The 13213-nt window shown below is 40.2% G+C and overlaps 1 protein-coding gene across 1 annotated transcript in view; it reads right to left on the reverse strand.

The window, feature by feature from the left end:
* CSMD2 (CUB and Sushi multiple domains 2) overlaps positions 1 to 13213 on the reverse strand; it is a 1186454-nt gene that overhangs the window by 368059 nt on the left and 805182 nt on the right. The window contains exon 12 of the mRNA XM_040337101.1: positions 11089 to 11201. Coding sequence (XP_040193035.1) covers positions 11089 to 11201 — 113 coding nt within the window. The remainder of the gene's footprint in view (positions 1 to 11088; positions 11202 to 13213) is intronic.

Here is a 13213-nt window from a genome sequence, read left to right on the forward strand (position 1 = left end):
TTCCATCCTGTCCTTTAGCTTGCACTCCATTAAACCGTTCTGTTAGTAGAGTTCAACACCAGCCATCAGCAGGGAGAGATTGGAAAAGTGGGGAGGGGATGAGATGGGAGAAAGCATTAGCCAGAAATGCCCTTTAAATATTCAGCAAACATCCATTAGACAGGTCAGGCACTCAGAAAACAACTCTGGAGGTGGTGTGCCCACAGCTAGTGGACTGGGGCGTTATTTGGATAATCAGCTGGAATTATACATGTAGGGAAAGCGGTGCTGCTGTATGAGGAAGATGTACCACAATGAAAGAGATCTCTGTCTAGGAACAAACAACGTGCTTGAAATGGCACATTGCGTCCTGGGGAACGCGCTCATCAATACTTACATCTGTGCATTGATTTTACAATTTATCAAATTGTTTACCCACCAATCCATCACTAACTATAGATCTTCCCAGGTCTATATAATCAATATTTTAGTTACATTTATTAAGGAAATGAGTGAACCCTTCATTCTGAGTGCAAAGGATTCTTTCTGCAAAATGATAGCATCTCTAAAAATCATACAGAATCTGCCAAAACTGTTCATTTGAGCCTTATCTCTCCCTTTATATCAGATCACAATCTAACATATACTGTGGAAGATAGTTGAAGACTATGAGGTTTACTATGCTTATATTTGTCCTCCCTATTCCACCCCCACCCCCTCAACAAAATACCTGTTTTAGATACAGTAACATCATCACTGGGTCTCTGTGCTTCCCTACATAATGCAGGCAGGTCATGGCTGGTGGAAGGGGTTGACAGAGTGTGATAAATTATGTATTGTACTCCTCTGAGGAGCCCTTAGTCCTGCAAGCAGTGGGCAGGGGTGGGCAAGCAGTGGGCAGGGTTTTGGAAAGAGTTATGCAAATAGTATAACACCTTCATGGCCAGCTGTCAGTTTAAATGAGTGGGCAATGCTCTCACACTTTGAATGACAATTGCGTGGTCATGCAAAACTGTGCCCATATGAAATTTGTATTATTTCTTCACACAAATAGAGTTTTTCTTTTGGATATATGTTATCACCATTGAGTTTTTGGGACTGTTTTTAAACAAATGAAAAAATACCAAAAATTTTGAAAAACCGAATAAAAAAAAAAAATCATAGTTTGTTTTAAAATTTTGCAAACAGGTAATTTTTCGCCTTTACTGATGTGCGCTGATGAGGCTGCACTGATGGGCACTGATAGGCTGCATTAATGGGCACAAATAGGCTGCACTGATGGGCACTGATGAGGCGGCACTGGAGGGCACTGATGAGGCTGCACTGATGGACTCTGATAATCGGCACTGATAGGCGGCACTGATAGGCTGCACTGATGGACACTGATATGTGACACTGACGGGCACTGATAGGCACTGCTAGGCTGCACTAATGGGCACTGTTAGGCAGCACTGATAGGTGAAACTGATGAGGAGGCCCTGATTGGCAGCACTGATGGGAACTGATAGGTGGTATTGATGGGTACTGATTGGCAGCACTAGTGGGCACTGTTGGGGCTGCACTGATAATCAGGACACTGATAATCAGTATCCTGTTAGCATCCCTTTAACAAAGGCCGATCTCTTCTTTAATCCTCACGCTGTCAGCATGAGAAAAGAAAAGCCAATAACTGGCATGTGTTCTTGTATTTACATCCTTTCATTAGCTGTCATTGATATCATTCGGATATCTTCGTGGACCTGTCGGATCATGGACATATGTTTTTATATTTATCCCAGAGTCCTTTGTGGTCGCATGCTGCGCTCCACCGCGTGGCCGCATTACTATTGCGACGTTCGTTATACATTGTGATGTCATGCATGTCGCTCGGTGGAGATGACCAGCTGCGCATGCCCATTGCCACGAGTTTGCATGTGCGTCGTGGTGTGATCGGTGCCATGATGTCACACACATGGCATCTTGCCCGCTGAAGTGGCGGCGTGGCTGCTATCGCTCCACGCCATCTGAGGCCCTACCTGAACTGGTGATGCGGTTGAGATTTGGCGTCATGACGCAGGGGAGTACTCCAAACCAGTGCCCAAAACAATTATCTTCCTTTAGGGGTTACTGTCGGGTGACCTCAGTGGACATCTGCTTATAGCTCAGCCAATGAGAGAGGAGAATAGCCACGTCTCTAAAGATGGCACCAGTGCCGGGTAGGCTCTTGCTACTAGTTTTGAGGTTGCTGCCTGTGGATACCACATAGGATTTTGACTGCGTGGGCAGAGAGCAAGGATGTGTTATAATATAAGGTACAGCGCTAAAAATTGATATTACAAAAACTCCAATAAAGAGTTAAAGATAAATTACATGCATATATCAGAGCAATGGTATATTAATAACAATACTTAGGAAAGGAGGTTGGGTCTCCCGACACTGCCCCGGAGTTTGGGGCTAGGAATCTGCCGCAGGAATTGACCTACAGGGTGTTGCGGGATAACGACTGATTTACAAGTCGGGACGCATTGTGTAGGTGTTGCTTTAATCCAGTGTCAGCTGTGTCCAAGGTGGGATGAGAGATGTGGTCGGGTTGGTTCCAGGTTGTTGTGAAAAGAATGAAGCAAAGTTAAATAGTGCATCGGCCGAGACATTGCATTTGCCTGGGATATAGATGCAGTGCAGGGATAGTTGCACCAGCCTGCGCCGGAAGGACAAGATGGCTATCGATTTGGACCTGCCTTTATTTATGATATTGGCGAGCAACTCAAATCTTGTATGTGAAGTAAAACATTAAGTGAAAGGGTGTTTAAGGAAATATTGCAAAGGAAGGCCTCTTGTACTATGCACCGGACTCAAAGCCCCAGCTTGCAAAGTCCTGGTGGGGGTCCAGAACTGGGTCAACCAGGAACCTGTAGTAACCTGACATAGGAGTTTGATTTTTAAAATGGGTTGCAAAGAGCTGTTTGGGGCATAGCTGGCCCCCTGGTGAAGGTGCAAGCCCTATCGTCAGTGTGTGTTTTATTTTTTTTAACACACACTTTTTTTTTTACCTGAGGAAATACAATCCAAACCTGGTGCAGAATGGACCAACTTGAACTCTATTGACCTAAAGGGGAAATTATAGAGAATAGATAAATGGCCGATTTCCACTGGAGACGATGAATGGCCGCTTTGAGGGCCACTTGCAAATGTGCTTGCAACGATTGCAAGTAAGCAGCCTTATCAGGAAGGCAAAAACAAATATAGAGGAATTTGAGCATGTAGGAATGACGGGCCGCAACAACATACGAATAGATGGAGTGAGGTGTGTCCTGATAAGAGAAATGTAAGCCGAGGATCCAAATTGTTGTGCCGCCACAATGTCACGTCGATGTGACTAGATTTGGATCGGGCTGACGAGTGAGTAAATGGTGTTGAGTGTAGAGCCGAGGACCTGAATCGTTGTGCCAACGCGATGTCACTCCGATGCGACTATATTCGTCTCAGGCTGAAATGGTGTAATATGTAGAGCCAAGGATTTGGGTCGTTATGTCTCTGGTGCGACTAGATTCAGAACTGGCTGAAGTGTGAATGAGTGGCGTGGATTTGAATCGGTTGTGCCGCTGACACGACTTGATACAAATCGGCCTGAGCAGTGGGCTGACACGAGTCGTTACGTCGCCCGTGGACTCAAATGGGGTGTAGAATGTTTTATGACTGGGTGGTAGTGATTTTTGAGAAACCGACTAGGTACGAATACATGCGAATGATACAGTAAGTTAAATGAAGGCAGCAGGGATAAGGCAAGGAACGTATGACATGCGGTAACAACAACATTTTTACGAATAGGGAACATGAGACAATGGTTCGAACGTATGCAACGATATCTGATACAAATTGGTTTGTAAAGAAAAGTTACTCCGATATGAATCGGTTATAAATTTATGAAACAAATCCGATACAAATCGGTAGTAAGTAGTATTAAATGGATCTGATACGAATTGGTCTCTGAAGCTGAACACAAACCAATCACCCAACCCCCTAGGCTAATCAAAGTGCAGGCAAGGCACCAGGTGGGTCTAATTACCACCTCAATCAGCCACAGAACCCGTACAAGCATTGCATGCTCATCTCCAAATGGATGAGACGGCAAACCAATGGACAGTGAATCCTATAACAAGTGAAGCCGAGTGATATAAGACAATGACCGACAGCGGTTCAGAGGCTTGGATCTACAAATGAATCATATGTTTGCAGATGGGATGACAAACAAGGCAGAAGAAACCTATGAATGTACTACGCCTGTGCCAAATGATGTCGGGACATGACCGACAACAACTTGGTGGCAGTTTTTTTTTACCAAAAGGGATGCAGGATAGGCAGCATAATGAATCGCAAGATTGCACATTTTACGAAAAGGTTTGAATCCCACCTCCAACGGTGAGCGGGAACCACCGACGAAGACCATATATGGAGAAGCCACGCAGCACTTGCAATCGAATGAATAGACTCACGAACCTTGAGGTGGAAGAGTCGGCCTAGTGACGTGTAGTACCACGCACTGGAACCGACAGAAGACCACTGTAGGTGGTCTGCTTAAATACCCCCCCCCCCCCCCGGGCTCCTTCCATAATTTCAGGCCACCATATCCGTGTCCAGTTCTATCACATTTGCAGTGCTCTTAGATATTTTGTTTAAATTATATACCAGTTATTAAGGTTTCAGCAGCATAAGTTGGAAAGAGTATTCTCGTGATTCACTTTCACATAGGAGGTTTTCACCACTATTCACATATGTTTTTTTAAGGGGGTAGTGCTATATTTGCATGCAGACTGCCTTAGCTATTGCCCACATATTGCCCAGTTTCCATGTTTGAAAAAAAATGAAACCCTAGAAAGGGCTAGATGATGCTCGGCAGCCTAGAGCCAGGGAATGGGGTGAGCACAATCTGACTTGCTGTAGCTTCTAAAGCTCAATGTGAGAAGCTTACATTGGGGAGAGGAGATTGACTAAGATTTTGTAGGACTGAGGAGCATAAACAAAGCACAACTGTTATTAATATTTTGTTCTCTTAGAGCCCATTCACACATGGGCAACACGACTTCTAGCACGACTTTGGGAGGCAACTCGCCTCCAGGACAGAAGGCTTTCCAGTGGCCAATCAAACAACAATCAGCTCTGTGGGAGGGAGGGGGGAGGGAAGGGTTTGTCTGAGAAATGTATGTTATCTTCCTGTATTGTTGCTTCAGTTAAGACAGTGATCCGACTTCTGAGGTGACTTCCATTGAAATCAATGGGTACAAGTTGCCTACAAGTTGCCTACAAGTTAGATTGAAGTAGTACAGGAACCTTCTCTGAAGTCGGAGCGACTGCAGTAGTGTACATTAAGACGGCTCCCATTCACTTCTATTCATTTTCTCGACCGCGCGACCTGGGGCAACTTGAAGTCGGATCCCAGGTCGCCCCAGTGTGAACCGACTCTTAGAAATGAGTTTGTATGTACAGGATGTTTGTTGTTTACTTCTATTTTGGACAACTATCAAAAGACAGTGGAGGTTATTGTCCCTGGAGCATTGTTTTTACAAATAAAGGTCAACATCAAAGTGGGAAAAGTGGGCATTTGTAGGTGATTTTTTATGGTTACTTTATAAAGCACCTACTGTATCTAGAGAAACATCAAGGTCCATAACAGAAGTCTTTTTATAGAGTCTTTTTAAAAGAAGAGTTTCATTCATGACCAACACAGCATAGGTCTGCTAATTTATTATAGCTATCTCTAGTCTTGTTATCCATGTACCCTTGCCAAATAACTCAACCTGGTTCTGTACTCCCTGGGTCCTCTGTGCTGCAGTGGACCAATGCAGCCTGGTTTAGTAACTGTCACAACCTGGGACTGGGCAGTGAAATTGTAGAAGTAACCTGCTCCCAAGCCCTGAATTGGTTACCCTCATGGACAATTGAAGGCTAACGCCAACAGGGCATCCTATGGCTCAAAGACTGCACAAATCCAAAGAAAAAGACTGTCTGTATTCCAGAGAATTTTCAAATGCTGGTAACGTTATTTACTGGGACAACATGATTTGAAAGTTCCCATCTGGGACCAGGGTTGCCAACCATCAGTAACTTCATGGACAGCTTTTTTACATCTGTCCATGAATGTCCGCTATGGAAATGCAAACTGCATGTCTGTAATGGACATTCACGGACAGATAATGGATTTTTTAAAACGGTCCATTAATCTATTGACGGTTAACAACCTTGTCTGGGACTTCTTCCTCTACTAACATTTCATACACAAGGCTGGGTTTAATTGTAGAGGACCTCTATGATAAGAGGTCCTCTATGTACCCAATTCTCCCCTCCCCGAGTCTGAGTGCTGCAGTAAAGATGACTACAGTTGACTGACATCAAGAATGATTTAGGTATTTTATCTAGCTGTGTATTAAATTACATTTACCGATTTCTTAATTAATCCATTACTGGATGAATTGGTGCAGTTAATATTTTTTTATTCATTAATTTTTTTATTGAAAGAAAATAAAACGAGAAAAAAAATGCCATAAGGAATACATAAAAAGGAAACATTGTATGCTCAAATGCAGTCTTAATATGAACATTTCAGTAATACTTCATAATCTTAGGCTTACAGACCTTACTGCAACTCACAAAAGCATATTAAGAGAAAAACTAAATACTGAGAAGAGAGTAAAAAAAAAAAAAAGAGAAGGAAAATAAAAAGGTTGCCTTTAATATCTGCCTGGAGTTCAGGTTTATTTAAAAAATGAAGCATACAGTACATGGTTTAGCTCACCTTCTCTGTCTGTTTTATTGTTTGACACATTAAGCTACTGTAGGAAGGAAGAGACAGACCTTAATTATAAACACCTTTTATATGTTTTATATCCAAGATTAAAAGAACATCTGAGGAATTAAGTTCTAAGCCTAGGAAATGCCTTTGGCTTGTCTCCTCCCAATAATCTGGTTACAGGAGATTAGTAACTCAAACTACAAAAAAAAAAAAAAAAAAACATATACACAAGGAGCTCAGATAGTCACCAAGCCTGGATTAATTAGGGCTGCCTTTCAAATTTAAGAAGGATAAAAAAGAGCAGAGGCTAGAACAGAACTAATCCTGATCGGAAAGAGGGATCCCAAAGAAATTGATATACAATCCACATTATAACATCACTAATATGACATATACTACTGAAGTTTTCCACCTTCTTACATTTCTAACCTCATTTGATCACATTTCTTAATGGATACAGTTTTACTTTACTATAATCCTAGTTTACACTAGGAACCAGTACGGGTATTAAAGGGAGCACAAGGCAATATTTCCTCTAATACCAATTAAGTGATACCAGGCTCAGTTCACAAGGGTCTTACCCCATATGTATATGCTTTGTAAACCCTAAGAATATAATCTATTTAGATAATTCTGTGCTCTCTGCCTCTGCTGACGCTTATTAGTTACGTCGTTTCCATCTCTCTCTGTGGACTAAAAGCACTTCCTCCCATGTTATGAAAAAGAGAAGGGGGGTTCTGTAGATCTAGTGTAACTGTGCTGAGTCTCTAGAATTCTGTGTGAGTGTTCCTATGAGAAGCTCCCGGTCCTGTCAGGGGAGAAATGCCTGACCGTCTGTTCATACAATGTATGAGTGTGTCCGAAGTGTCCACCATAATGTCGCAGTACCGGAAAAAAAATCGCTAATCGCCGCCATTACTAGTAAAAAAATATATTAATAAAAATGCCATAAAACTACCCCCTATTTTGTAAACGCTATAACTTTTGTGCAAACCAATCAATAAACGCTTATTGCGGGGTTTTTTTTTTTGAAAAATATGTAGAAGAATACGTATCGGCCTAAACTGAGGAAAAAAATAGTTTTTTTTATATATTTTTGGGGGATATTTATTATGGTAAAAAGTAAAAAATATTATATTTTTTCAAAATTGTCGCTCTATTTTTGTTTATAGCGCAAAAACTAAAAACTGCAGAGGTGATCAAATACCACCAAAAGAAAGCTCTATTTGTGGGGAAAACAGGACGCCAATTTTGTTTGGGAGCCACGTCGCATGACCGCGCAATTGTCAGTTAAAGCGACGCAGTGCCGAATCGCAAAAAGTGCTCTGGTCTTTGACCAGCAACATGGTCCGGGGCTTAAGTGGTTAAATAAAGTATCTTGGTAAATGGATGATAAAGTTAGTCAATATTAAAATTTCTGCCATGAGAACACACAAACTGGGAACTAACAGAAGTGAAGACAGACTCTTGGAACTTTTTTTATAGATGTGACAGCTCTTGTTGTCTCTCTGAAAAGGGGAACTGCGGTGGATTGCTTTTCAGAGGTTTTTCACAGGTATATAGGAGGCAATATATCACCTCCTTACCGCCTGCTTTAACCCTGTAAATACCGCACCACTGCACTGCAGCCATGTGCAGTACACATAATGGCAGGGCAGTTGTGGTGTGGTCCTATACACTTAAATGAGTGGCATTTGACATCAATACCATCTAGCGAATGCAACATGCTGCTTTTTTTTTTGCTGCAGCATATGCACAACCCTGTGCAGCTGCATGCTCTTCTTTAGGTGGGCGGTCAGAGTGCGGTAAAGCTGTGACTGTTTTTTACTGCCCCTACGGCTTCCCACGTGAACAAGCCCTTGGAATCACTAAAACTTCTGGAAAATGCCAGACTATAAGTCAAAACTAATGATATTAGTTGTCACTCTGGACACCCAAACCCTGCTCGCTCTCACTAGGTTATATTTATATTGTCAAGGATTATAATTGAATTTTAATTTAATGCTCTTTAAAATAAAACTGTCATTCTCATCAAGTACTCCTACAGTCAGGGATTTTGACACATATTAAATTTGGAGCTAAAATACATTGCCAAAGATTATTTTTCACCAACCCATTCAAATATTTAAGTCCGTTTTACCCTACAACGTTTGTTGTATTCATGTGAATGGCCCTCAGCTTCATTCCTTACAACTACATCTGTATAAGCAAACCCTAACGAAAATATGTTTTTTTTGGAATCAATGCAAGGATAGGATACACATATGTAAGCAATCCATCAAAGAATGCTGTCTTGTGTACAATTACTTCTTAAATGATAAACAATGTAAAGGTGCAGCAATCCGTAACAACAAGTCAGTGATTAACTTTCATTGATCTCCTGCTATTTTCACTATGGACATTAATATGTGATTATTATGGTTGAAACACATTTGCAATTTTCTAACATTCAACCCTTTGAGAAATCATGAAGTCAATGATGTATTATGCTTAATATGTCTTTAATATCCAGCACAATATATCTGTGTCAGCAATGGATGATGCATTTCTTTTGGTGCTTTTTACTATTTACACCTTTCAAAGAGTTGTGCAGATCTGGCTTGTCATTTAATTCTTCAAAGTACATAATATCAAAATCTGACTATTCTCACAACACATCGTGCTTTTTGTTATAGAGTACCAAATATAAGTTGCATTGAGCCGCTGGGAAAATAGAATCCATGCTATTACAATCATAAGAATATTTTTTACGTGTTTTATAAACTGTATATTACTAATCTTTGGAATGGGAGATTCGCATAACGGAGGTGCAGCCGACAAAACTGCATGATGCTGTCATGTCAACATGGACCAAAATCTCTGAGAAATGTTTCCAACACCTTGTAGTATCTATACCATGAAGAATTAAGATCCAACCTGGTACTAGGAAGGTGCACCTAATAAAGTGGCCGATACGTGTATATGTAAAGTTCTGCATTAAAATAGTCAGTGCTATATACATACTAATAATAAATTCAGAAAAGGGTATATTCTTTAAAAGCCAGCCACAGCTAGCATACAAAAGCCTGTCCTCTGTCAGCAACTGCAGAAAAGGATACCTACTTTCTGTGTGGAAGAAGTGGTTTCCTTTTAGAGGTCCAACCCACCCCCTACTGAGTGAGCGAGGAGCATGAACTTTGATGATTATAGAGCTATAGGGAGCCATGTAAGACCTCAGCAATGAGACCACTGCTTCCACAAAGAGAGCTACTGGCATGGGACATGCTTTTATACAGAGACCGTGGCTGCATTAGAAAGAAATCAAATTGTAAAGCATTGAACACCTTTTGCCTTGATGCACATAGAATGTATTTAGCTGATTTAAATAGAAGGTTCCATTGGGCTTTAAACCAGAGCTCTGTGGGTTATGTCAAATAACTAAAGCCTACAACAAGCAATTGAATTCTTCTTTCCATACTGTAGACACACAATAATACGATAGTTAGGAAGTAGTTAGTAGTTATTGGTTGCTGAGCTTTGCACTGTAACTGTAACTCTGAGAATGTGAACTGTTGGCTGTCTGGACGGAATCTTTCTTTTTTTCCTATTTGTCCTCTAGACTAGAGCAAGCACAGAAATGTAGATACTATTTAATTGGGTATCTGTGTACTTCACGTACTGTATTCTTATTTATCTGCCTATAAAATATAGCGTTCCAATTCACACTTCCTATTCCCATTTTCTGAAATCTAGATTTATTTTTTGTTTACTTATTTCAGATATTTATATAGCGCTTACAATTTAAATATTACTTTACATGCTTTACCTTCACATTAGTCTCTGCCTTTAAAAAGCTTACAATCTAAGGTCCATATCTCACATGCATACATACCAAGGTCAAGGCTTAATCATTTAAACTACACAAATAATATATTTGAAGTACAGGTCACCCATGTGAATAAGTAATATGGATATCTATTTTTCAATTGCTCTGTTTCTTATTTAGAAAATACTAGTATGTTTAAAACCATTTCTATGTAACTACTGTAACTGAACTATATTTGATCTTTTTTGCACAGTGGTAGAGGTTTACTATACTACTGAAAGTGCCCGATCTGTGGAGACAGTTTTGGACCTTACTGATGTACCTAAGTCTGATTGGTTGATATCAGCACCATGGTCCATTTACTGAATACAAAGGCATTAATTAAAGTTATATGAAATACAATTGGTTTTAATGAAATTCACACAATTGCTCAGAAGGTAGGCCATTTCTGCTCTTTTCACTGATTATTATGGTGAACGAATGAAGCATATGGTGAAACATCTGTGTACACACAGCAATCCTATTCAGGCAGGCTCACCTTCATAAGATGCTTTAAATCCCAAGTTACTTCCAGAAGAATCCGTCCTGAAGAGAAGCCACATCTGGTGATTGGAGCTCACTATAAGATCTGGAACACTGGCTCCTGTCAGACTGTTATAAAACACGTAAAAGGCAATTAAGATCTGGAGCAATGACTAAAGAAAATCCCTACCTGTTCATTATTAATACATGAGTGAGAGTTTGGCTGTGTGCATGCAAAAAGCTCTGCTCAGAACATTTTGGATGGTTAGCTTTCTGTCTTCCACCCATGTGCTATATTTTTATATACAATCTTGACTCTTGTTCTGTTATGTCCTTAGTGCAAAATAATTAATCTGACACCTAAAACTGTCATTTTTAGCTTGTAGTAGCAACTGATGAATCATCTAATAGTGTTTTGTATATCTTTGGGTTCAAGGGTGATGTATGAAGTTAAACCCGTATATTAACTTGACCCTAGTCCAAGCATGGCATACTTGTTTAAGTTTTTTTAAGCTCTCTTCCCTAATGGTCAATGAGGCACCCCAGCCAGTTTAGTGCCAATAGGGAGGTGAAGGGGGCAGAGCATTACTCTGGTTACAACTGCCATTATGCAACATTACTAGAGGATCTTGGAAATAGGATTTTTTTTTGTTAACAATTTTATAAAATCATTTTATCATAGTGGTAAAAGAAAAAGAGAACAAAAGAGAAAGAGAAATAATGAGCATTTACTATAACAGTCTACCTATTTACCTCTGTTAACTAGCAAGTCGCAACCTACATTAGGAAATCACATAACGCTACCTTATATCTGGTCTATTAGCTTTGTATATGAACACATTTTGTTTACCAATCATTCCTGCTCTTTGTTTACTACTTCATAACATTTATTAAAGAATCTGGGACAGTAAAATGCAACTTGCTTCAATAATTACTAGTATGTTTTTCAAGTATATATGTAAGTGTCACCAGATCTACAGATAATTTATAAGTGATATTTCAGCCAACACTTTTTTTGGTTAGAGTGAGAAAGGGTTAAATCCTTTTAGGTTTTTATTGCAACCTGTGTCCCCTTTGGGGAGATTTTTCCTTTCTTCATGTGCCAGTGACCACTGGAAATATGGGGAAATCATTCATCTCCCAAGTGGAGGCACAAAAGAATATTTTTTTTCTCAGTAGTATTGGAAAGTATTAGAACCAGTTGCTATCTCTGTCTTGTTTGGGAGATTACCTCTTATTTACTTTGAACCAGAGAGATGTCCCTTGTTCAATAGCAAGAGGAATCTTGCAGGGTTCTGATCAAGCTTAAGCGCTTAAGTCTGTTGGGGAAAGTAGATCCTCACCTTTGGAGATTCTGCTGCTGGTGATGTGTCACTATCAATAACAATAACGTGGCCAATAATAACAAAGTGGAACAAGGACTCGAAATGTGTGCAGAAGTTGATTTTCTGACTTTCTTTCATTGTCCCTGCTTTTGGACAAAGCTTCCACATTTAAACCTGTACATGGCTTTTAGGTTTGCTTTAAGACAGAAGTAGTAATCCGATTCAGCTGTCATTTAACTGTGCAGGCTTAAAACTGATTGGTGGATGCATGGAAACCAAACTTAACATAAACAAGGGTGACTATACTTCAACAAAGTCCAACTTTCTATTAGGGTCAGTCCTTAAAAGCATGAGTTTGCTTCCCCAAAACTTTCTACTACATAGTACTGAGTTAGAGAAGCATGTCCAATGTTGCCTATCTAACTGGAAGCCTTAAACAAAATATCATCAAAAGGCTGTTGCCTACTGAAGATACATTGACAACTATTTTATGCATACCTTATTGGCAGATCACACTTTCTTTTTTTTTGTACAGGTTAGCTGCGCTTTTCCATAGACTTCCATGAGGACCCACAGTTTTGCTGCAGTTTCAGAAGCACACTAAATTTCCCGCATGATGCACTTTATTAAAACTGCACCAAAACCACAGGACATCATAGACGTTTATGCAAAGGAACAGCTAACCAGCACGAAAACCACGCGTAAGCTGCACTTTGCCCAAAGAGCAGTGGGACCACACTGGGGATATGTGAAGCCACACTAACTCCACAAAAGCAACTACATTTACCATTTATATACATCATAACATATAACATA

The sequence above is a fragment of the Rana temporaria genome, chromosome 2, assembly GCF_905171775.1.
Source record: "Rana temporaria chromosome 2, aRanTem1.1, whole genome shotgun sequence".
NCBI classification, from domain to species: domain Eukaryota; kingdom Metazoa; phylum Chordata; class Amphibia; order Anura; family Ranidae; genus Rana; species Rana temporaria.